This window comes from Tachypleus tridentatus, chromosome 10 (assembly GCF_004210375.1).
Source record: "Tachypleus tridentatus isolate NWPU-2018 chromosome 10, ASM421037v1, whole genome shotgun sequence".
NCBI lineage: Eukaryota > Metazoa > Arthropoda > Merostomata > Xiphosura > Limulidae > Tachypleus > Tachypleus tridentatus.
In genome coordinates, this window is record NC_134834.1 from 52,394,842 (window position 1) to 52,422,634 (window position 27,793).

A 27,793-nucleotide genomic window follows, 5' to 3' on the forward strand; every position below is an offset into this window, starting at 1 on the left:
GATAACTTATTAATTAATTTGTGATGCTATATGATTTTAGTTAGGAAAATGCAACATGTTTAAGCTATCTGATAACATGGGCCTGTGAATTTAAACTTTAAGAAAGTTATTTATGGATTTTCCATAAATCAGCTATGCAGATTTCAAAAATACTACAAGTTTTCTTTATTATGCAAGAATTTTTTACATATTGAGAAGAAAAAAACACACTCTTACTTAGATCAAATTACTATTTTGTTTACCACTCTACCATTTTTTATTATTATTATGTTTGTTATGTTGGTGTTCTAGAACAGTTGAGAAGACTCTCACGTCATAACAGTTATTACAGAAATCTATACCCAGTGGTTGTCAATGTATAACAAGATATGATTCAATTTCAATGAAAGTGATTCATTAAGTCACAGTACATATGACATTTTGTGAAAAATCTGTACATGATGGAGAAAAATGGATATCATTTTCAGATTCAGTGTACAGGAATTATTGTAGAACATATACAAATTTTAGATAATAAAGCCATTAGAAGCCTGTGTAATCTTTTACAACTAACTATAAAGTTTACAAAGACACCATGATTAAACATTGAAACATTTTTACTAAAATGATTCAGTTTTCTTTAATACAAGAATAATTAAAATAATAGTTTTTTTTGTTGTTGTTTTATTTTAACCAATAGCAGTTTGCAAGATATAAGAAACAGGTTACTTCAACCATTGTGCAATAATATAAGAGCAAAAAGGTATATCATGATCAAGGTGAATGAGCAGATTAGTGAATAAGTACAACAGTACAAAAATTTTAACTGAGAATTTTTTTATTATTATTGTAAAAGAAACAATCTAGCATTTAACTTATGTTGATAATTTTGTTGAATTTGTAGTAAAATTAATTTCTATGACTAATTTCAACTTCTTTGATTTTAAATTTTAGAGAGCCCCTCACATATAAATGACAATAATTTCTGTCAAGAATAAATTCAAAATTAATTTCTTGCTTGCATTTCTGTTTGTTTATGATAAATGAGATTAAAACCAACAAATAAAAAAAAACTATCTAGCACTTATAAAATCTGCTATAATCATGTCTTCAAAAATAAAAATACTATCAAAGTATAATGACAAAGTTACAAGAGTTCCAGTGAAGTACCAATAAATTCAGTTGAAATCCTAAAAAGACACTTGAATTTACAAATACTTAAAATTGTAATTTCTGTTAAAGCAAATTTTCATTAGTTTTACTTCAGGTTCAAGTTTGAGAAGAAATATTAAGATTTTCTCTGAACATATTCCAAATGTAAAAAAAAAACATACATAGTTCAAAATTCAAGTAACAGTTACTAGTTCATACAAAACACTTCATGATCTTCCTGATATAGGTTTACATAACAAAAATGTTAATTTATAGAATTACCAATATTCACAGATAGAAGTATTTGTACTCAAGGCTAAGTTCAACGCCTACTACTTTTTTGGAAATTGCCAGCATACCTAATAATAATAATAATATTACTGTTTTAAATATGTTCATCAGCAAGATTTTTAAACCCCTTTTTATATTTTTTCTTACTACCCTGTTTCAATAACTTTTGAACACTATTTCTGTAAGCAGGTGGCTGTAACTCTTCTTCAAGGGTACATTCCTCAAGGAAATTAACAGGTTCTACTTTTGATATTGACGGCCTTATAATGTCAATGTCTCTTAAAAAAGAATCATGTAAACTTGTCAGAGTGTTAGCTGGAGCATCAAACTTGAAGAGAAAGTAACTGAAAATAAATAAATAATTATTTTTCCATGAAAATAACAGTTACACATGAAAAAAAATACAGTGTACAGAAATTTTAAATTATTAAACTCAGAAAAGTATGTTGCTTTAAGTTGCATAAAAACTAAATAACACTTTGCATTTAATCTTCGGCCAAAAATGTCAATAATGGCGAGGCTACCCAACTGATGAAACAATGCATTTTAATTTTCATGAGGAAAAATGTAAGAAAAATATATTTAACTAGTTATGCTCATTTTCAGGTTGATTTTTAGTTTTACTGTAATTAAGTAGCTTGGTCTGATTAGTTGTTGTTTTTGAAATAAGAATAAAATTATACAATAGCAGTGTGAGTCTGCATACATACAGCTGTACCACTGCTCTGATCAGAAGTTAAAGTTAACTCTAATAAACACACTACTGTGAAGAATCCATTGATATTCTACTTCCCTAGCTTTAATAATTAGAAACTGTTTTGTCTTAAGCAGGAGAAACATAAATCATCAAATATGGCAGAAAATTTCTATATATGTTACTTTATATTAAAAAAATTAAACTGATAAATTATTATTTTTTATATAAAAACAAAAACTACAGGGGGCACTGATTGAACATGGGTGGATGGTGTGAATGCTTTCCATTTTCCTAGTTTGAGGGTAATTTGGGTTAAGTATACCCTGATAAACAACAATAAACTGAAATTTAAAAAAAGGTGAATAAGAAATGTATAAATAATGACATTCAACTGTTAAAGCATCAGGATTGACTAAAGAATAGGAGTTGATGGAAGTCTGTATTGATATGAACTATGATTTCAAATAGCCTGAAACTCAGTTAAATTGTAATTGAAATTAATTAGAAGTTAATTAAATGTAGAAAGGTATCAACTATATTATATTTGCCAACAAGATTAATACACAGTTTTCTTTCTTAATACAAATATATCTTAACATACAAACAATAACAAAATTTATAATAACATTCAATAGAAACAGTTATTACAAATAATGATCTGAAAATACGTTTTACAAACTTACAAATAATATGGAGTCTTCTATCCAATCTGAAACTTACCCGATATCTTATCAAGGGTTCACAATGAATTAATTAATTTTAAATTGGTACAGGTACAAATAACTTACTGGGGAGCTAGTTAGCTCTACACTGATCACACAAGTTTTTCTCCACTGAAGTTATATAATGTCTTCGTAAAAATAATGCCCATTGTTAATCTGCTGAAGTTGAATGATTTGTAATTTTTGAAATTGTAATAGATCCTGGTAAAATATCTGTAGTTTTGTGATTAATGAGCATTAATCACAGTTATAACTTTTGAAGTTTATATATTCTTCAAAAAACGAAACGCAAAAGGCAAAATTTGAGACAAATTGTTAACAAGTTTATTCCGGGTAGTTCTGTATACATGTGTGAAACTTTGCACATTCACTGCTGAACATCCAAAGTCTGCAAAAGCGAAGTCCACACTCACTAGTTGAAGTTTAACGTCACTCAACGTCAATAACGAGTATGCCCCCCGTGAGCATCAATAACTGCTTGGCTCTCCTGCCCATGGAAGCAATGAGATGACAAATCACATCCTGTGGAATGGCTATTCACTCAGCCTGCAAAATTGCTGCAAGCTGAGGTAGAGTCTGCAGTTGAGGTTGTCGCCGTCGAAGACGTCGGTCCAACTCGTCCCAAAGATGTTCGATGGGGTTTAAATCTGGTGATCTGGAGGGCCATGGAAGAACGTTGATGTTGATGTGTGAGGACGGGCGTTGTCATGTTGAAAAACGTCGTTGACGTTCACCATGATGGGTTGCACATGGGGCCTAAGAATCTCGTCGATGTATCGTTGAGCCGCAAGATTCCCTCGAATGTGCAAAAGGTCTGTTCTGGCATTGTAGGTGATGGCAGCCCACATCATGACACTGCCACCACCAAATCTGTCAACATCCTGCAAACGAGGTCTAACCAGATCTTGGACGGTCACGAGTTGATCCATGTTGTTAGTGATGATTCCATAGCCTTGTGATGGTGCTTGGGTGGACATTCACAGCTCTGGCAACATCTGATCGAGATTCGCCTGCTTCCAAGCGACCAATGGCGCTGTTGCATTGTGCTTCAGTCAGTCTTGGCGTAACTGTATTGCGTGTCGGTGGCTTAACATTGAGCTATGGAAACCGAGAACCCGTCACTTTTATAAGGATTTTGCACATGTTGCACTTGCAGAACATGCAGATCTCTCAAACAAATTTATTGGACACGCATGCTTTTTGGCGAAAAATCCGATGTTTTCCTCCGTTTTCAAAGTGCACAACTTTTATTGTCATTTTGGTCTGACAATCAGTGCCTTAACACGTGTAACATCACATACTCTGAGCTTGTAACGTTATTACATATATTTCTCTTTAAAATACAAAAAATATCCCTTTTGCGTTTCTTGTTTTGAAGAGTATATTATATGAATTGTAGTAAATCACAAATATATATAGTCTCTTTGCATTGTGTTGGTTACATTTTATAAGCTTGGAAAGAGAATTTCTAGAAATTTCAGCTAAGGCAACAGTACAGACAATCACTGGAATTTACATACACACATAGCACATTATTGATTCTTACACTCAAATATCTTCTACAGCCTTCAATGAATAGACAGGAATTTCACAATACCTGCATTTCTAAATATATATTTAACTGAAACAAACATTGAAATTAAAATAAATATATGACAGTAAATCCATCACACCTTCCTTAGAAAATTGTAAAATGATGTTATACAATTTTAACTATTATATATATATATATATATTGCAAACAATACACTAAATATAAAATACTTTGTCAAAGAAATATACAACTTCAATAATCATGACAGAACACGACACAATCAATACAAATAACCTTATAATTATAAAATTACACAGCACCTGAAAGTGTATCAGCATAAATTCTATCTTTTTGGTAAAAGCCCAAGATGGGATAAGTTTAAAAGGAGCAACAGGAATTTGCTGGTAAGGTTTTCTGACCAACTCACAGGAAAGACAAGTTTTACAAAACTGGGAAACTGCTTATCTAATTTTTGAGCAAAAAAAGTCTCCTGATTTTAACACGTCTTGTTCACATATAAATGACCTTCCATGGTCAATTCTCAATATTTCAGAATGTTATGCTTTCAGAACAAATATTTGGTAAACTATAACCCAATCCTATAAAGCATGCACATGCTCTCCATTTCTTCATAAGCACACCAAGTTTGAAAAAAATAACCATTGGGAGCTTACTCCAGTTCCTCTTTTGGAAGTGCATGTTCAAACAGTAAAGAGATCTGTGAATCCTTTCCTTGTTTCTTACTTCTATCAAATGGAACTTTGCCAGGTGAACCAGATTCCCCAGTTCATCATTGTCACTCACCAAGAAATCATCAGTAGGACAATTATTCACAAGATCCCTGCTGGATCCAAAAAATATCTGAAACAATTATAATATTGTCCTTCAAATACATGTCTATCACTTGTTTTTGGCTTAATTTCTTAACCTCAGCTCCAATCACTGCAAACAAGAGAAATGCATCTGGATTATCCTCAACAATAGCATCATCCTCAGATGAAACAATGATTGGCTCACTAATTATTTTGAGTTTGGCAACACATTTTCTCCCAGCCAAATCATTTCCCAACAATAACGATACACCCTCAATTGACAGAGTAGGTCTTACTACAACCATAACTGGTCCCAAAACTAGGTCTGATGTTAAATAAATGTTATGAAGAGGAATATTAACAAACCCAGCTAAAATACCCTGAACAATAAGACTCATCACTGGCAAAACTTGAATCTAAAGGCAATATGCCTTCTAGCAACAATGATTTAGTTGCCCAAGTAACACATAAAATACATATGGGTATGGGATTATGAATGTCAACTGTCAAAGACCTAGAATCAACAGTCACAAAAAGTCTAAATTCCACACTGACTACATCAGACTTTATATCAGTGGTCAAATCAGCAATATTAGGTGATTTGGTGAAATTATGTCTGTGTGGTGTCAAATGCATCAGTGTTGCCTCCTCTTATTTTTTTCTTCTTCATATGCTAACAATCAGACATAACATGACCAGGTATTTTTACAAAAGTGATAAACAGGCCTTGGTGGTTTTGACAGTTTTATTCCGTCTGTTGTGTAAGAAAATTTCAAACGAGAGAAACTGGATTTTTCAGACAAATTCTTAACTTTATTGGATTGAACAGATACAAATTTTTGCTCAGATGGCAGGAATTTATTTTTAGGAAAAGTAAGTTTGAGATTGTCACTTGCACAATGTTTGAATTCCTCAATTACACATAACTGTCTTAATTTATTGAAACTGTTGCAAATATGCATAGAATTACACCATCAATCAAAATAAACACATTTTTTGTGGGCAAACTCCATATAAGATAGATTATCTTGCTTGTGATAGCATTGAAACCTTTGGCAATAAGCTCCCAGCACTAACTCATGTGCTTTGAAAATAGCTGCTTTAACCTTATCATAATTTGTACAATCTTCTATTGAGAGTGGTATAAGGTTCTTGTGCTTTACCAGTGGGCCATTCCATGGTTTAGACAAAATGCTGGAAGCATTTATAGACTTTGTTTCCATTAAATGGTGATATTTTAATGTATTAATTTAGTTTAGTGTTGTCATTTTGCTCTGGTTGATTGGATTATAATCTAATTTCCATTTCTTACGTGCATATTTCTTTTTCTTGGTTTCAATACAGGCTTGTTTAACCTCAAGGCATTTATGCTCTCTTTCCACTATGATACGAGCTTGGTCTTTCTTGGCTTTGATAAGGGTTTGTTCTTTATCAGCTTCATTTTGGACTTGTTTGGCCTTCAGACATTTATTTTTTCTTTGAGCTTCAATTCAAGTTTGTTCAAGTTATATTTGCTTGAGTTCAAGCTGGATTTCTAACTTACATTGTTAGTGGAGACACTAGGGTATTCCTCTAATATTTCTTCAGACCAGAAATCATCATCAACTAGTATTTCACTAATATGTTTTTTCAGTTCATTTTTTTCTCACTGATTTCTCAACCTATAGTTCTAAAACTTTGGCAGTTTTGAGCATTTCACTTTTGTTATTCTTTCTAGTTGTTTGAAAATCTTGATAATTAAACATGATCGAATCTTGTTGGCACTGATAACTGAATTTGGATTTAAATCATAATTTAGAACAAATTTTGTCTTTCATTCAAATTTCAGACACAAACCCCTAATTTATTATGTTACATATTAGTTTCAAATAGCCTGAAACAGAGCAAAATTGTAATTATAATTTAGAAGTTAATTAAATGTAGAAATGTATCAAATTTATGATGTTTGCCCACAATATTGATACACAGTCTTCTTTCTTAATACACAAACAATAATAAAATTTATAATAAGAGTTAATACAAATAATTATTACAAATAATGATTTATATACAAAAGTTATATAAACTGACAAAGAATATTGAGTTTTCAATCTGATCCTGAACTTCCTTGATATTCTGTCAAGTGTTCATGATGATCAAACTAATTTCATGTTAATATAGGCACAATTCACTTAATAGGGAGCTTGCTAGCTCTTCTTTGATCATACAAGTTTTTCTCCTCTAAGGTTATATAATGTTTTCATTGAAATACTAACACATGATCTTAATCTGTTGAAGTGGAAATAGAAAGTCTATACAGGAGGAAGGAGTGGCAAGTACAAAGAAGAAAAAACACATAATAAAATAAGCAAAGGCAGCCTTCTAAAGAAGAATGAAGGTTTCATCTGAGAGTTCCTTGGGTAGTGGGAAAGAAGTCAGTCATTCATATAAAAAAGAAATATTAGTCTCAGCTATCATAGATAATGAGCAAAAGTTTGCATAATATGACTGAAAATACATGAGGCTAATACAATACGAATAGAAGAGTACAGAACTAATAAACATACTCCCCATGGACAAATAAGAGGTAATGCCATCAAGCAGGGGCTATCAGACCATGGAGAAATGACTCTCTTACATATATGTTAGTCCTCCATAGACTTGGTTGCAAAGATCTATTGAGAGAGAAGAAATTCTTCATTTAAAAGTAAGGGACAACCTAAAAATAACTGATGGAGAGTTTGATGATGAAGCATCAGACTCTAGTCTATTGTGGGGACAATGATGAAGTAAGAATAATAACCAATAGCTTCAAAACTGTTGGAGGTAAGCTGGATCTGAGGAGTCATAAAAGATTAGGGCAAAGGAGTTTTATTAGGTTGTTTGAAAGATCATGGCAGATTTTAAATTTTAATTTTAATAAATAAAAAAAAATCAAAATCAATTTTATTAATCAAAATATGAACCTATTGAATCTCCATACATATGCTAATGGGAAACAAGCTGATTTATATTATTAAAATAAAACTATGAAGTCCTAGAACTCAAAAATTCTTCATAGTCATTCTCTGCAGCTGCTCTGTTGTTGAATCTTTTGTTCTGTAAAAAGTTGTCCAGTAGCTTGAAAATGTTTGGGGAATAAGGAGGATGAGGAAATGCTTCATAACCCAATTCATTGAGTTCCTGGAGCATCATTTGAATAACATGTGGTTGAACATTATCATGAAGCAAGATTGGTGCTCTTTGATAGACTAGTGCTGGCATTTTTTCATGCTACTGTCTTTCAATTCTTGATCGAAAACCTCTAGAATGATATTCTGGCCCTGGTTTAGCAAACTGTAATGTATAATACCAGCCACAGACCACCATATAGTGACCATAATTTTTTGTTGGTGCAACTTTGGCTTTAGGAAGCATTTTCAAGCTTCATCACGGTTAAGCCACTGCCCAGACACTTTCTATTGTTGTAAAGGATCCACTTTTCATCACAGATGATAATTCAATCAAAAAATGGGTCATTTTGTTGCACAAAATCAGCATAGAGCACAGTTGAAAACATCAATTTTTCTGATTTTCTCTGAGTTCATGAAGAACCTACTTATCAAGCTTTTTCACTTTTCTAATTTGCTTGAGATGATCTGAAACTGTGGAAATGCCATCATACAATTCTTGTGCCATTTCTCAAACAGTTTAGCATGCATTTCTTTCCACTAATGTTCTCAGTTGATTCTAACAACAGAAGAATGTCCTCTGCTCTTCTTATCTTCAAAACTCACATCTTCATCATGAAAAATATGGAACCAACTCTGTATTGTACATTTGGAGATGGTTCTTTTTCCCCACGCTTGATTGATATTGCAAGCTGTTTGTGGTGTATTATGACCATGTTTGAATTCAAAGAAAAATATGATGTACATATTTTTTCCATCATTAATTGCAAGGATCTGAAATATTGGAAATTAAGTTTTAAAAAGAACAAAAGCATAAATGAATAGAAGAAAGCTTTAGTTTTTCAATGGTATATATGAAATCATAAAAAAGGCAGGTTTCTTATCCCTATAAATGACTAAAATTTTGATATAAGAATCAGCCATCATTTTTCAAACAACCTAATAATGTTCAAGGAAAAGGACAAAAGGCAGTAGGCAGGAACCTGTCAGGTATGGAAGACATGGCATAATATTTCAAGAATGAAGCTCTCCTAGAAAGGAAGTTACATAGATGGAAATATCAGGGGAGGGAAAAATCAAAGAAATTATGAGGAATTACTACATAATATTAATCAGGAAAACCCATACGTAATTGAAGAAAATGAAAGAACTGTTTGTAAATTTGTCATTCTGAGTGTTAGTTTCATTCACATCAGTAGATGAATACTTAACATTAAATTGTGAATTCATACTGTTAACAAGTTAAAGACACAGAAAAGTTAAAGTGTAAAACCTTGACAAGTTTCTATATTGACAAGCACATCTTAACACAACTTTGCCAAGGAAGAACATTAGGATTTCACATGTAAATGTAAAGGAAGAGTTTGTAGAAGGAAGTTTGTTGCACTCCTATTCTTGGAGAGTTTTGTTGCATGATGCATAATGTGAATTTTAGGTGGGAATTTACACAAGGCTGGTGAGTATGCAAGTCTCTCAAGTAAAAATGTGATACAAGAGGAAAATAACTATCTGTTCATGGCAGTGAGTGCACATATCAGAAATATATTATTAACAGTACTTGTTCGATAGGATGGATGTATACAAAATTATTTCAAATAAAGCAAGACACAGAAGGTAACATTTTTCATTTTCACAGAAGGCACAATGCTCCAGCCAAAACCCCAATAAAATGCCATGCTTTTGACATATGCATTTACATTTTAAACAAATTAGAGTTCTAAAAAAACCTTACCTTCCTTCTGTATGTGAATGATCATGTACACGAATACGATAAGGTAGTTCTCTGGTACCAAGGTTTTCAATTTTCCTGATAATACCACCCTTTTCAAAAATAGCTTGTCCAGTTCGTTTTAATGTGGTTATCACTTCTGGCTGTAAATAATAAAAGTCATGCATTTCAACTTTTTTACCATAATCAGTAAAATTCTGTGTTAAATGTTATTTATTGTACACTAATCCAGTTTGTTGTAAATATTAAATAAATCAGTTGCTCACAAAAGTTTAACCACTTTTTTTTAAGAAAGTTAATGAATAACACAATAACAGTACAGGCTTTGTAACAGATATATAGAACCTATAATCAAATATTATGCAAATTTATTAATGTAGTTACATGATGTTAACATCATCAGCCTTCTTAACTTTGAATAATATAATTTTTATATATATCCAAATGATTTCTGTAAGATATGAAAGGTTCATGCTATGACATCATATGGTATGGGAAAATATTCCTTATAAACTGAAAAATATAAACCCTTATGCATCAGTAAAGTAACATGAAAAAATTATCCTTTTCTGTTGAATGAATGAGACACTTGAAGCAAGGGATCTTTCTGATGTGATAAATATGTATACATTGTTAGATTTATTTTATTTTATTAAACACACACACACACATATATATATATATATATATATATATGGTTATAAAGATTTATATTTAGTTTGGTTTTAATATTTTAGTGATGTAAAGCAACCTAGTTAGCACAAATAATCTTCTCTTCCTCTTCATAATTTCATTTATTTTCAGATCCAGTAATTTATATATTTAAAAATGGCTGGTATGGGTAGAGAAGGCACTAATAGAGGACCGAACAACATTTCGACCTTTTCAGTCATCGTCAGGTTCACAAAGAAAGAAAGGGTTACTGACCAGTAGCTGATCACATCTAAGCACGCCCTCTACATTCCAACACTCAATTACACAACTGCCTTCAAACATGTGGTCAGCGACTGGTCAGTAACCCTTTCTTTCTTTGTGAACCTGCGATGACAGAAGAAGGTCAAAACATTGTTCGCTCCTCTATTAGTGCCTTCTCTACCCATACCAGCTGTTTTGAAATATATAATTTTCTCTACAAGTGGATTTTCTCATCATCACAGATCCAGTAATTTCCCATTTTACAATTTTATGCACTTGGTTTCACAGAAGTACAAAAACATGTACTCAAGAAAGTGTCAAAAATAAATTTGGTACTCAAACAGTTTCACAACTGGTTTACTACTATTTTTTAACAAATACACACACATACTGTATCAAACTAAATGTTTATCATCCACTAAATAATCCAAGGAAACTCTTCAAGACTGTTAAGTCAACAACTCAAACCATGTGTTATCATTTAGGTATGTAAATACATCGTACTTTAACCTAAGACTGATCAAACAACCTAATATATGCAACTTCAGATTTTGCAATTAATAATAGTAGTTAGCATGACAAAAACCACATATCAATTTTAAATGATACTACTCAACCCATTATATGATGAAAAATATAATTGTAAGAAAAAGTAAGTTTTAGAAATGACTAAGATACACACACACACACAAACACATATTTATATATATACATACTTACAATAATGGAAAAAAATTCACAATACACATATAGAAGTAAAAATAAAACAATGAAAAATGACAACTAGATGATGAATTATTAATAATACATTTTTACAGAAAATACAAGAGAAAGCATATAAAATGTATAATGAACTATTTTATAGTTGCTTTATGTAGAATATTGCATCTTGTTTTCATGCTACATGCAGTTTATCCATGTATAATTTGTGAAATATTGTTCCAAATGTCCTGCAATACTCCATACAATTCAAGCAAATTTCCTGTTGTCTTTTAACATCCTCAGTTCTTCCATAAGCTCATACAGCCTCAGGAATTATTACATTAAGAATTTGCACAGGTCAAGTCATGGACTTTGTCAATCTCTTTGTCATCAAGATATTATTTCAGCATATTTTTACACACTTTGGATCTTTGTCTATTTGAAAGAAGAATTTCTATCAACTGAGCTCTGTTCATAAGAAATAGCATGATGTGCCCAACTCAGTAAATACGTGTATATAAATCAGACTGACATCAATATTCTGTAGATCACCAGTGCTGTAGGCTAGGACACAGCTCCAAATTTACAGTTATTCCTCACTATGGCTTTATTGCAGAAGTACAACGATTGTAGTAATGTTCTTCTTGTTATTGCCAAACAAATTATTGTTTGTTGTAGAACATTGTGAAATTGGGCTTCTCTGGAGGAAGTGATTCTATGCCCATTTCAATCTTATGGTTTGGTTGCATTTCCTCAACAACAAATTTCAAGCAGCTATATTTTCATCAAGACTGCTTGATGATAATTTTTATCTTAATAGACTTGAGGTAATATTAGTCCCTGTATTTACAGCAAAACTTATTGGAAAGATCAACTATCATCAACCTTGTGAAGAAATTTTCCTGAAATACTTAACCAAGCTTTTGGAAAGTTTTGGTTTATTACCTCAAATAACTTTATAATTAATGTGCTAGTTTCACATACCTCATTCAGAGTCTTGGACACAGCTTCTACAAAACAATGAAACCTTGCCACAGTTATTTTTTCATGAAGTATCATTGACTACTCACAGTATAAACTATCAAGAAATGAATGTGCTCCAGCACATTTCATTTTCATCCAATAAAGGAATAGCATTTTCATATAATTCATCTTTTGTACCTTTCCTCCTCATTACTTCCACAATTATTTTCAAAAGTATGTATAATTAAAACCTTTATATGTACATTATTTTTAACAATAGAGCTATAAAACTTATCTGGCAGGTTTAAGTAAGAAATAATAAAAAACTGTTAGTTCTTCACCATTCAACCTAAAAATACAGCCCTAAAGAGAAACGGTGAGAGTACAGAAATCTTAAAAGGTATCAGTTTTTAATTAAAGAATGAGCACAATCTAAATGCTCAGAGTTCTGAATTAATATAAATGCTGATGAAGCTTTTATATATGCTAAAGTGTTTGACTGTTGAGTTTCAACTCATGTTGCCAACAAAATATTTGACTGAAGATTCCCAAATGTCCTTTATGTATTTGCATACCATATGTTGCTCAGCCATAATATTTCACTCTTCCAAGTTCCATGTGACTGTCAGTTGATCTTGCATAAACTGTACATTTTTGCCATGAAGTATGTATGTTTGTAGCTATGATGTAAATTCACTTGTGGAGAGAAGGAAGGAAAGTATTTCAGAATAAGTTCCTATTGAACACTCATTTTAAAATAAGAGTTAATAATTCAATTCAGACAACTTACCCTTGAAATAATGAAAGTCATGATATCCACACTATAAAGGAGATAAGAGCTAATGAACTACAACTATATGGTGGAAGAATAAGCTATCCAGACTAATAAAAGGTAAACTTAGCAAAGTCTCAGCAGAATTCAGAAGCAGAAACAAACTTTTAGAACTGGACTAAGAAAGGGTGGAATGAGCCAACCTTGCAGAAAATAATACTGGACCTAAAGTACACTTGTAAAAAGAAAATGCAGTCTTCTCAGCAGCATACATACCTCTTTGTCAGTGATGCCCTTGTTTGTAAGCAATAATTGTATATAGCACTGACAAAGTCCACAATGGTATACAGATGATGACAAACAGATAATTAGGATACTATGTTCAATGTATTATGAAATAACACACTACAGAAGCACTTGCTGATCTTCATCCATATTTAAGATGTCTACAGAACAACAATGAAATCAAATTAGTGGGTATTCAAGGAGAAATTGAAGGCCCAAATTGGCCATACAGATAGGCTTAATATTGTAGAGACAGTATATCTGGGACATTAAGATATAAATAAATAAATAAATATAAATCATGGATGAACCCCATCCTAGATGTTGTAGAGACATCAAGTGAAATATTTAATGCCATGCAAAGTATGTAAATGGATGCTATAAAGATACATGATGAGGCAATGTCAGCCACTATATCATACTCTTAGCCAATTTTCAAAGAGCAACACTCTCTCATTGAGTTCTAGCATAGAACTGTGTGTGTTTGCATATAGGACTAATGCAAAGGTATGTGACTTGCAAGAGTCCAGATTTGTTTTGTTGATGAGATATATATATTTTTCAAAATATCTCAACTTCAGGTACACTTAAATTGGTGAACAGAGATGTTGGGAGAAAGAGCAGTACTTGGTTTGTCTAAGGTAAACACAGGTGGAAGTACATGTGAAAGTCCTAACCAGATGAATCAATACAAGTACAGAATGTTGATACATAAGAAGGTATTATATGAAATTAATGTATCTTTCTCATTTATTTCAAAGTCAAGAAAGAAAGACACAAATTGGTCATAAGGTTGAACTCAATACCAGACAAACAGTGCATTTGTAGCACAAAGACATAAAAAAAAAAACATTGATGAAACCCATCCTGGTCGTAGCAGTGACATCAAGTAAAATCTTTAATGCCATGCAAAACACGTACATGGATGCTATAATGGTACTTGATGAGGTAATATCACTCACTAGATCATACCCTCAGCCAACTTTTAAAGGGCAACACCCTCTCATGGAGTTCTATAGTAGAGAGTAGAGTGTGTGTCTGTGTCTAGGACTAATGCAGAGGTACATGAAACTTGCAAGAGTCCAATTTTACTTTTGATTATGAAATATATATTTTCGAAATATCTTAACTCTAGACACATTTAAGTTTGTGAATAGATGCTAGGAGAAAGAGCAATATTTGGTTTGTCAAGGACAAACACAAGTAGAAGTACATGTGATAGTCTTAACTGGATGAATCAACATAAGTACAGAATCTTGATGCATAAGAAAGTATTGTATCTAGTTAAATCATCCTGCTTGTTTGTTTCACAGTCAAAATTATTCCCAATCCCAGACATCCTGAAAACAGGTAGCCATGCAAACTAGGCAGGAAATACAAAATGCACCAGAAACAGATTACACTGAGTCTGGTGAAGATCTTCAATTAAAACCTTGTGGCATCTGGAATTATACATCAGGCCCACAATAGGGAGGCATTATGTCTTCTAAAGAATACTAATCGAGACCAAAAAAAGAAAGACTGCACAATACTGTTACAACCAAAACCTAGTGGCATCTGGAATTGTACATTAGGTCTATGGTAGGAAGTGAGATATGCTATTAACACCCGTAGAGTGCCACTGCTCTACTATCAACTGAGTGGTATGATTCATCACTCAGGAGAACAGGCCTCCATGGTCCAACCTCCACAGTGGCTAGGAACTGGTGAGGATTTCACTACAAGAAAGGAGGGACAAAATGCACTGGAGAGTCAAGAAGACTGCAACACCATATTTTGAAAAACAGAGCTACCTTGTTGACATAGTAAATCAATCAAAACCTGATTATACCTGGAGTGATACATCAGGTCCACAGTAGGAAGTCTCAATGACACAAAGCATCACAGTTGGGCAGCAATCTCTGTCTACCTTACTCATGTTAGTCCATGAGTGTAAAATCCAGGATGAATATATCTATGAAGGAAAAAAACACCAGAGAGAATTACCAGCAGTCCCATGGAACACTATTTGTATGTGAATAACCTAAACATGTGATGTAACTGTTTAGCTATACATAATAAGAAAATTAAGACACACAACCAACACATGGCAGCATCTATAATTGTATATTAGGTCTATAATATGGAGGGCTACTAACTAATTGATGTTTAGCATTGTCACAGGATGAAAAGTGTGGATTATCAAAAACAATTACACCTTGTCAGGCACCACTTCCCACAGCATGGGATCCACAATATGCTAGCAAAAATCCTCTGAAAAAGTAAGAAGAGTTTGAATAAAAAAAGTAACTTTTCATCAAATCAAAACCCAAAAATTTAGTTAAATAGTAAAGAAAAACTAGGTCAGTAAAAACCAGACTGTTCATATAGTACTACTGCCAAGTGCAGATATGAGGAGCTGCTGTATTGTCACTTGCATGTGGTAGGCAGAAGTGGGAGGTGAAAGGACAGCAGTGTCCAATGAAAATAGAAGGAAGTGTTAGCTGAGTAAAGTAATTTTGTGAAACTATGCAAGATATTGTATTAGAAATATCATGCATATTCTCCTCCCCAACTGCTTCTGTGATAAAATCTAAAGGGTAGAGAGGCCTGGAAACCAAAACAATTGCCAAATGGCAAAAATGATGAGATGTAACTTGAAATTCATGCTTAGTATGGAAGTGAACATCACAAAAAATAAGAAAGTTTGAGTATTTGTTTGTTGTTATGTACAAATCTTCACAAGGAATCACCTGTACTCTGCCAACACCAGATATTAGGTTTATAAGCCTTCAGATGTACCACTGAGCCAAAGGGTAACAACACAATATGAATCAGCTGCACAAACCAATTTGTTAGTGTAATAAAACAAGATCACTGGAACAAGAACTATCATAAGGTATGAGCAACCAACAAATTATTTCTTTGAAAAAGAAGATTCCATTTTTAAGTAGAAACTAATAGAAAAAAACAAACAAAACACAATGGTTACTATTTCTTCCAGCCTAAGTCTCAGATAAGATAGCTGTGTCTGTATATAATATATACAGAGCCTTCCTAGAAAAAAGAAAAGAGTAAAAAAGACATAAACGACAAAGATGTCTGAACATTTCCACACTCAAGCTAGCAAACATGTATCATACATCACCAGGAAGAGAAAACTGAGTGAATAAATTGTAAAGGTACAAAAGGAAAAGCCAGGTAACTGAAGACTAGACTTAATTCCCACAGAATATCATGTCTCAGAAACAAACAGAAAAATAGGGACAACAGGGTATACATGATTTTTGTGGCAATAGAAAATTGTTGGCTATGCAGCTTTATAACCTGCATGACAAGAAGACAAACCCCAGTCATAAAAAAAAGAAAAAAATTAGGTTTGCTGTGAAGAAGGAACCAGCTTCACTAACAAAGGAACATACAAAAGCCAGTTTTAAAGCTGAAGATCACAAAAATCATTCTCAAAAAGGTAGTAATAGTAAGGGAATAGGATTCCTCTGAAATAATCGTAGTACAAAATAGTAGTAAAAAAATAATAGTAGTAAAAAAAATAGTAGTAGAAAGTAAAATTTGAACAATGGAACCAACTGACCTTGGTTAACATCCAAGAAAGAAGATAAAAAGGTAGACATATGAACATATTGTAAACCTAAATAAAAAAAATATAAATAATTAATAATGGTGCATAATATTTTAAAATAAGGCAAGATATAGCATGCAATATGGATATAGAACTACTTCTGAAAATTATCTTAAACTACAAAATCAAGAGATGGGAGAAATAAATATTAAAGTACATAAATCATCTTGCATAACACAAGCACTCTCAGGCATAGCTGAAAGAGGTTCAATACTGAAAATACAAATCTCAGCTGAGAGAAAACAGAGACCAGAAGAAGTGTTCAGGATTAGGGTTGACACCATAGTTGACAAACATATTTTTGATAAAGTCTAAGGGTGAGATACTCAAGTTATGTGCTCAACAGTATGCATAGGGTTCCTTACATTACATGGTTTTTATCCCATAAACATTTACTGAACTCATCTTTAGTGAGCATTTCTTGAATACTAAAATGATTTACTAATAAATCAACACAGTCATGAAAAAAACACTATTTGCAGATTAGAAATATACACTAAAAAATCTGACAAGTCTAGTTAAAGAACATTAATAGGAGCATTAGAGCAACAATAAAATCCAATGTCTTACATCTAAATTAAGTCAGCTGCAAATAAAACACAAGAACTTAAAAAAAAGCAAAGTGACAAAATGTTATTGAAACCACTGAGATTACACTTCATCTAATAAAACAAGGAATTAAAACATCAAAATCAAATTACCTTTTACATTCAAATCAATCATATAAAAGTTTAAAATAATTCAATTATACCTACTTCATCAAAAAATAAACCATTTCAGAAGTTTATAACTAATAAATAACCAATTTTGCTAAAGCAAATTAATCTGAAGCTGACACTCTTAATACTCAAATATGTACATCCAAGCCTCAATCCAGCAAACCCACAACCTATAGGAATACTGTCCTACAATTTTTTTTATCCTCTAGAGAAAAAACAACAACTTACAAATGTTATTTTTCCAAAAGCCAGGTTAAATTTTCATAGCCTGTCTGTATAATTTCAACATGGTAGTATCTTTCCTGAAGCAAAGGAACCAAACTGTGCACAGTACTTAAAATAAGGAGTAACCAAAAGTTATAACTTTTATTCTCTTAAACTGAACAAAATTCTATAAATATAATCATACAAACATAGAAACAAGGAAGGCATAAAATGTCATTTGAAGTCACCTTCAGATACTCAACCTAATGACACAGCAAATCCAAGATAAATGTATAGACATTCTTTCACTTGTGCAAATATTTATCCACCTATAAAACATTTAAAATAATTTAATTAATATATGGCATAACATTAAACAAACCAGTTCATAACTTTATGAAATCTCTTCCATTTGCACTTTTAATCACAGCTAAACACTAAGCAGAAGGCTTTAGGCTTTTTTGTTTTGTTTTTTACCACCAATCACAGTAAATCCTTCCTTTTGACACTATTGACAAAAAGGTACATTAGTTATATGGATTGAAAGTTAGCTGTGTGCAAGCTTTTCACCAATAACCTATTCACTTGTCTTTTGAATGAGCATTTTTTTCTATCATGATATGTAAAAACTTGAACAGATGGATGACAAGGTGAGGAAATATACAAAACTCATTCCAACACAATCCAAAATGTTTTTCTACAACAGAGAAAATAAACAATTTTGTCCTTTACCATATAATAAAAGTATACTGTAGTCCTTCTGTTGTCAACTTGTCTTTCATTTAAAAGCATTCATATCAATCAGTACATTGGCAGTGGATTCCTTAGCATTTATGGTAACTAACTGCATTCTAACCATAAATAAATAGTAATATTTAATTCAACCTGAAATTGATAGTCAAATCTTTATTAAATCCATATCAGAAATGCAATAGATTACACCACAAAGCATTTAAAATTTTACAGGAAAATGTTCCTAGGATCTCTGTAGAAGTTTTGTGCTCATAGCACTTTTTTGTCAAAAGTTTGTATGAACAGTTTTCAAATTTTAACTAAAGCCCTAGATAAGTTGCAGAAGGTATGAATTTTACAATAATAAGGTGAAGCCACAGTGGATTAATTTACACATGGTGTATCTCTAGGTTTGCACTAAGTTCTTTGTTACTTATCATTTTCATTAATGACCACTACGAGGGATAATACCAAATACACAAGTATGTCAGCATTCAGTAGTAGTGCACTCTTTCCATTTGCATAATATAAAATCATTCACTCTATTAATTTACATTCAAAATTTTTTAGTTATTTATATTATTTAATACTTAACACAAATTTAATCACCAACTGTAACAGTTTAGTTATTATCATTCGTGTTCATTATCTGTAATAAAAATTGAAAGCCAATACCTGCTTTTTTGCTAACTGAAGACAGCCAGACATATAAACTCACATCCCTTCAGAATGAAGATTTTGTATAGAATATTGAGTAGTCTTAAATCATGCATTCTATGTTGTATGATGAGTTGAACGTACCATGGAGTTATGCTTTAATGTCACAGAGAATGTGGTTTAGGCATTATGTTAAACAGTGTCTAGACCCATAATTTCTACAATTTGGAAATTTGATAAGCCTACAATGTGACATCATAATATTAAGTCATATATCATACAGTGTCAGTAGTGTATATATGTGCTAATGTAATGTCACTGTCAAGGGTGTTTGTAGCTTAGGGTTTACAGTTGTCAAAGTGATATGGTAAAGCAAGTCTTCATCTACTATGTTGTTTGAAAAATAATAGTGGATTTTCATACTAAAATTTTAGTCATTTATAGAGATAAGAAACCTGTCTTTCTTACAGCTTCATGTATATATATATATATATATATATACACACACACCACTGAAAAACTAAAGCCTTCTTCTATTCATTATTGCTCTTATTCTTTTCTAGAAATTTATTTCCAGTATTTAGACACTTACAATTAATGATGGAAAAGAAAAAAGTTGCACATCATTTTTTATATGAATTGAAACTTTGTCATAATATATCACAAACAGCTTGTAATATCACCAAACATGGTGTGAAGGAACCACCCCCAAATGTATAATACAGCATTGGCTCCAAAAGATGCGAGTCTTGAAGATAAGGAGGGCAGAGGATACCCTTCTACTGTTGAAAATGACCAACTGACAGCATTAGTGGAAAGAAACCTGCACCAAACTCTTCAAAAAATGGTTCAAAGATTGGGTGTTGGCATTTTAAAACTTTAAACTATCACAAGCAAATTGGAAAAGTGAAAAAGCTTAACTAGTGGCTTTCACACAAACTCTGTGAAAATCAGAAAAACTGCTGTTCTGAACTGTGCTCTATGCTTATTTTTTACACAACAGAAATTATCCATTTTTTAATTGAATTATTACTTGCAGTGAAAAGTGGACCCTTTACAATAACAGTGATCTGTACAATTATGACTCAACTATGACAAAGCTCCCAAACACTCCCCAAAACCAAAGTTGCACCAACAGAAGATCATGATCACTGTATGGTGGTTTTTGGTCAGTATTATCCATTACAGCTTGCTCAGCCAGGACCAGAATATCACTACAGAGATTTACTGTCAAGAATTGGAAGAATTTAAAAGAAAGTTGCATGAAAAAATGACAGCATTAGTTAATCAAAGAGGACTAATCTTGCTTCATGATAATGGTTGGCCACACGTTGTTCAAATGATGCTCCAGAAGTTCAACAAAATAGGAAGCAAAACATTATCTTTCTACCAAGACCTGTCACCCAATGACTACCACTTTTTCAAGTATTTGGACTATGTTTTAAAGGACAAAAGATCCAACAACAAAGCAGCAGCAGCAGAAAATGGCTTTAAAGAACATTTTAGTTCCAGGACTTCAAGTTTTATTGTCATGGTATGAATAACCTTGTTTCTTATTGGTAAAAGTGTGTAGATTCACTAGGTTCCTATTTTGATTAATAAAGTCATATTTGAATTTTATTTCTTAATACAGTTAAAATTTTAAATATGCCATTACTTTTTTAACAATCTAATATTCTGGTGTGAGCTTCAGGGCAATGTTGTAAGACACTGTGAAACATTACACCCTGATAATGAAAACCCAGTAACTGAGTTATATTTGCAGTTAATATATATTAACAGGTGTTTTATATCATATTGATGATGCTGTAGTTTTGCTAAGATTGAACTATTTGGCAAGATAGGAGGTTATGCATGTTTTCTACCTTAACATTCATTATTAAATGTTAGATATTATTAACTTATGAAGTACATATAAAAATACTGAGTACAAGTTAAAGAATGTTATCACTTCACATTACAAGATGCTTACAAAGACCATATAATATGGAATTTTATGTAGTTTTTATTATATTTTTTGAGAAAGATATTGGGTGGTTAGAGTTCAGAGAAATTACCAGGATCATTCCAGTTGATAGAAATTACCACATGGAAATAAGTTGAAAATTCATCATACATTTTTGTTATGCAACAGAATGGCTTGAAAGAACATCATTAACCTGTTGACTACCAAGTATTTCATATACTTAACCAGGCTAAAGTTATTATTCTGCCACATGAGTTTTTCACCTCAGATTTCAGACTTCAGATTTTAAAATTAGCAAATATTCTTTGAGTCATATTTCATGCACTTCTGTTCTGTCATTACCTCAAACTACCCAAAACATTGGAAAACTTTTCATTACATTCCAAATTTGAGATTTAATAATTCTGGCAAATATATTTTTTCCTGAGAAAGATCTTTGAATAGATAATGAAATCAAACAACCAAACTTCTTTTTTGTAGGCTACAAACAGCTTCAACATATACTTCTGCAGAAAATCATACAAGTAAACTTTAACCTATTAACTGCCAAGTATTTCAGCTGCTATTGCAGCTCCTATGCCAGTTTTTTTTCAGCAAAATTGATAATTTTTAAAACAAAGGAAATAAGCAACAGATACTATTTTTTCTCTAAGCCAAACTTATAGTAGTACACAAAATGAAGAAATACGTACAAAACATAAAACAATAATGCACAAAATGTCATTTTTTGGTATTGAAATACATGTCATGTTTAATAATTCACTTTCGTGTGAAATGTTTTGAAGCAGGGGTCAACACAAACAACCACTTTGCAATCAGTACATTCATATCTGCTTTCCCTCCTCATGGATTTGTCAGAGCACACTTTACATTTTCTAGTAGGGTATGTTTTCTTTTCTGTTTGTGGAATAAGTATTGGGAAGTGACGTTCAGTGAGGCAAAGGGGGTTTACCAAGGAAGGCTGGCCCTCGGTGGATTTTTGGTGCTGCATGTGGTAATCTTCAATCAGGGTATGGATGACACTGAGTCTAAACTCCAGGAGAGACAGGTTGTTTCCCAGTGATTTGTAAACTACCAAAGCATTGTACACTGCTATATCCATCATGTGAAAAAATACTTTTTTGTACCACTTGACAGCCTTGCTCATACTCGGATAAGCATGCAACACACTGTCACATAAGTCAACCCCTCCCATATAACAATTGTAATCAATGCAAAGAATTCAGCATTCCAATCATTGTCATTAAAGCACTTTTTCTTGGAACTGTTCTTACCACGACTTGCAATTTTACGTTTATTCCCTGGTGTTATCGCCCGTTTACCAGTGCTAGTTGTTGGCCAGTTATCATCATCTTCACTAACATCTGAGCCTTGTATTTCTGTATTTTTCAAAGAATCTTCAAAATCTGAATCTTCTGAATCGCCACTGCTATCTTCAATCTCCGAACCAAGTTCAAAATACAACTCTAATGCTTCTTCATTTTGTAAGTAGGTCAAATGCATGTATGGTATTGACATCTAGCGTTGAAGTTAGGTATTATTGAGAACAAATTAACTCATCCATAGCACTGTGTTACCGATTGACTTGGATGAGTTATCTCGTCTACAGCACTGAACAGGTTAAGGATTCTAAAACTGTCAGAGGATTGTAATCCATATAAGGATATGGGAACTTCAGGCACCATTCCCAATAAAATATACTATCTTAAAGCATCTGCAATAGTGAATAGTAATAAATCATAAGCCATGTTTGATAGGACCACAGTGTAAAACTTTTAACAAAAGTACCAAAGGAAAGATATCATACAATTAAGTATGATACCTCAGTATGGTTTGATGACATAAATATAAAAATTATTTAAGGATGAAGTTTGTAATAGTTTACATTATTGTACAAATATATTAAAATTTTCCTTAAGACCTACTTGTTAAACTATCTTAACAACAGCATTACAGACTTCTCCATAAAAAAAAGGTTAATTTTTTCAAACTTGACATTGATCATTTATTTATTTATTTTAAGCTTTAGCCACTTGGGAATAATATTATGATTGGAGTGCCAAACTCATGAAGAAATATATCCTTTTTATCTTTTCAATTAAACTGACTGAAAGAGAAAAATACATCCAAACCAATGGCAATGATTAGGAACTGTTGCCCTCCCATATTTGAAAATCCACGAGAAAAGGAAAAAGGGATATTATAGAGATAAATAGCAAATGAGAGTGACAAAGAACATAATAATATTCAATGACGTTCTACCATATGGTCTAATAAAAAGCTGAAAATGTATTGTTTGACAGTTTACGTTTATTCTATTTGAACATTTATGTAATGCCACCTAATGATGTTATCAAACTGCATGCATAATAATAAACTAATTACACAAATTATTAGAGTGGAATGTATAATAGTTTTGCAATAGGATTTAGTTTGAATTTTGCACAAAGCTACATAAAAACTACCTGTGATCCACAATAGGAAACAAATCAGCTCAGTATTTCATTAAAGCTTCTTAGGTTTACATGAATCATCTATTTATACTGAGTATAAAAGGCATAAAAATGAAAACCTTGAGGGTATAAAAATGCATTCTATTCATTCGCATCCCATAAACAACAAATACTCACCATTTCTATTTCTTTTCAATATGACAAAACTTAATTTTTTGCAGATTTTCTGTATCTTTTGAAACCATTTTAAGCAATTTTATAAGGATTTCTTTTAAAATATGATTGTTTTCCTATTAATGTAATGCTGGCATTGGGCAAGATATATTTGATATGTGGCAATAAGCAGAGCAATCATATTTTTGAAATAACATTTTTGAATTGCAAAAAAATTAATAGTTTTACAAGATGAAATATTCAAACCAAAAGACTTTTAAGTTTTATGTTATGTTCTATTGGGAAAAGAGAAAACCAAAAATGTGGAATGTTCATTTGTGGCCAAATTTCTTTGTTTTATTCTTCATACTGAGAGTATTTATAGATGCAAGAGATAATGGAGATAACTTTTAAGCAGAGTTTGGTAGACAGAAGCACAGGTAGAAATTTATCAAGATTGGTGCTACTTTTGGAAGCAAAAGACACAAGGCCATGCTTCATCAGAAACCTTTTATTTGCTGAAAATAGTACATTCTAGCAGTACCTGAGCCAGTTTTTTACACCTTTTAAGTATGTTTTATACTTGTACTAATGCAATTTAGTAAAAATAGTTATTATTGTTGCACTCAATTAATTAAAGTTGGATATAAACAATCCACTAGGGACATGCAATCAGATTATCATGTTTTCTGTCTAAGAAATTCTGACAGCACAGTCCTTAACCTGGCCACATTTATAAAGCACTTACATTATTCAGATGTGTCCGTTTCTTAAATTACCTATTTGTGTTAGGAATGCACTGCAGACTCACCAGTAAATTAAATTTGGTGTATTCCTTATAATAATGTAAGTTTCAATATTGTTCATCTGCTTCTTTTTTTTTTTTTTCAAATATACAGATAAATGAGTCTCATACTATTAGTGTTTTAGGTTATACAGTTCATTCAATGAGAATGTACGTGTACTCTTTAAGTATCCTGAATTTCAAATTACTAAGAGGCTGAGGTAAATTTTTTGCATTAATGAACTATTGAATCCTCCTAATTGCGAGTCCCACACCTTGGGAAACGCTTATTATGACAGCTAGTCTTAAAACTTCCAATACATAGTTTATTACATCAAAAAGTAAACTAAACCAAGAGATGATTCTTGAAAATCAAAAAGATTAACCTTCATCCTTGGTCCGTGTTGCAAATTTCCTAATTAACAGTACTTTTACTTCACTTAAAAAAAAAAAAAAAACTTACTCTGCCCATTTTTCGTAATATTAGTGCTAACTCGTAACCAGGCATTTTTATATCGATAAAAATACTATCCAACCAAAATGTTCTATCTAATTACAAACTCATTTTTCGTACTGTAAAAGCATGTGTCTTATTTGTTATCGCCCTCTGCTGAGTTATGTTGATAATAATAATAAATAGTAATATTTATTTTACCTTCCCTAACATAGTATTGTCTCTTATAGAGTTTCCGCACAATTAAAGGTAAATGTACTGATACTAAACCTTACGTTGTTGTATTCAGATAATATTCATACCATGTTTGAACTTTTCATGCTAATATATGTAAATAATTATTCATTAATGTATATATATAAGATAAGTTTAAAGAGAGTTTCGCATTTCAGCGCATGATATCTCCCAATCCCCAACGAGCACCATGTTATTCTACGGATTTACAACGCTACAAACAGGGCTTCGATATTTGTGCTAGGCATAGTACACATAGCTCATTGTGTAGCTTTGTGCATAATTACAAAAACAACCAATCATATCTCACAGACATTGTGATATAAGAAAGTGAAACTGCACAGACGAATGCAAATACTACATGTTACCACAAGGGTCGTCATTGTAATATATATTATTCAACCAATAACAAAATGACAATTGTGAATAGAGGAAAACTAGTGAATTATTATTATACCAGAGGGTGTAGTTATAGAGTACATAACATACACAAAAGCATTCTTCTAGTGTCGCTTTGCGTAAACTAACCAAAATATTTAACGAGACAGGTCGCATGTGTGAAAAGCTACGTAAATGTAGACCATTGATACTTATTAAAACTATTGCTGAACAAACTGACATAAGTTAAAATGGGTGCAAAAGTGCACCTCATGGCGCCTGTTTTCTATATTTACTAATTTCAGTTGCTTGTTTTGCTCAATTTTGCAAAGTGTTTCCTTACAAGCTGCGTTATTTTCAAGCACTGAAAGAGACAAGCTAAACGAATTTATTTTGATTTGTAGTTTATGACAAGACTGGAATTCAATGACAAATGGTCTACCAATATATTTCACACTGATGAAACACACAAATATTTCATCATTTCTAGCAGCGTCAACATGCGCAGCTGTATTATCTTTTCAGAAAACAGTTCACACGTAACATTTCCCACACATCTCCATGATGCTGAGGTGACAGTGTGATGTTATTGGACCATATTTTTCTGAGCAACCATTAGCACATGGACTGCAAACATGCATAGTCAGTATTATATAATGTCATGTAGTGCTCACAACCAATGTGCTTTCCATGCTGCAGTAACAAAATCTAATACACACTAAAGTTTTTATGACGTTCAAAACTGCAGAGAGTTTTTTTTACAATCGTCCATTAGTGCCTACGGAAATTAACCCTGTCTGATTTAGTATTTATGTGTTATGTATGAATTTGTATCAAGTATTGAAAATTTTATCGGTAAGTACTTTCAACTAAATTTTGTGGAAAAAAATGAATAAATAATTATATCAATAATTTGCGAGCAGCTCTTTAAAATATCGTTTAAAATTTAAAAAAGAATCAATTTTAATAAAAATAACACTGCATATAAAACAAAAATAAATCGAGAAATGCAGAAACGGAGTATATTATTGAAAACATACGAAAAATCTATGACAATGGGAATTAGAAACGATAATATAAACCACAACAAGACTCATTAACCTAGAAAGTGTTTAATTTTTTACAAGCCTTTGTGTCATACTTCTTAAATATCGGTTCTTTTTTTTTTTTTTTAAAGGAAATATGATATAATTACACTGCTGAGAAATAAATATATTTATGCGTACTACATAAGATTAATAAAGCTTTAAAATATTTTGGCAAGCAGCCACCTGTGTGTGGTAAAAACAACAAAATTTCAACTGGAAGTGTGGAATCTTGTTTTGTTTGTTTGTTTTTGAATTTCGCACTAAGCTACTCGAGGGCTATCCGTGCTAGCCGTCCATAATTTAGCAGTGTAAGACTAGAGGGAAGGCAGCTAGTCATCACCACCCACCGCCAACTCTTGGGCTACTCTTTTACCAACGAATAGTGGGATTGACCGACACATTATACACCCCCACGGCTGGGAGGGCGAGCATGTTTAGCGCGACGCGGGCGCGAACCCGCGACGGTGGAATCTTACGAACAATTTTCGTCGTAATAGTCAAGAAAACTGTCTGCTGGTTTAAATGAACTGTTTGTTTCTTTGTTTTAAATTTCGCGCAAAGCTACAATAGAGCTATCTGCGCTAGTTGTCCCTAACTTAGCAGTGAAATACTAGAAGGAAGGCAGCTAGTTATCACCACCCACCGCCAAC

The 27,793-nt window shown here is 32.2% G+C and overlaps 1 protein-coding gene across 2 annotated transcripts; it reads right to left on the minus strand.

Moving 5' to 3' along the window:
* Positions 1 to 799: 799 nt before the first annotated feature.
* Positions 800 to 25,600, minus strand: mRpS6 (mitochondrial ribosomal protein S6). 2 transcript variants are annotated; one of them, XM_076461402.1, is made up of 3 exons: positions 25,453 to 25,600; positions 10,069 to 10,208; positions 800 to 1,766 (listed from the first exon to the last, which is right to left on the minus strand). In XM_076461402.1, the coding sequence occupies exons 1-3, from the start codon at positions 25,495 to 25,497 to the stop codon at positions 1,517 to 1,519; spliced, it is 435 nt and encodes a 144-aa protein (XP_076317517.1). In that variant the 5' UTR covers positions 25,498 to 25,600; the 3' UTR covers positions 800 to 1,516. The 2 variants fall into 2 exon arrangements, with proteins under 2 accessions (XP_076317517.1, XP_076317518.1); XM_076461403.1 differs by having other exon boundaries at positions 25,376 to 25,488.
* Between the last annotated feature and the right edge of the window lie 2,193 nt (positions 25,601 to 27,793).

Excerpts from the sequence above, each read along its gene's own strand:
- mRpS6 (XM_076461402.1), bottom strand. The coding sequence starts at position 25,497 with ATGCCTGGTTACGAGTTAGCACTAATATTACGAAAAATGGGCAGA. Across the intron at positions 10,209-25,452 it reads TATTACGAAAAATGGGCAGA|CCAGAAGTGATAACCACATT; the intron begins GTAAGTTTTTTT and ends TATTATTTACAG. Across the intron at positions 1,767-10,068 it reads CATTCACATACAGAAGGAAG|TTACTTTCTCTTCAAGTTTG; the intron begins GTAAGGTTTTTT and ends ATTTATTTTCAG.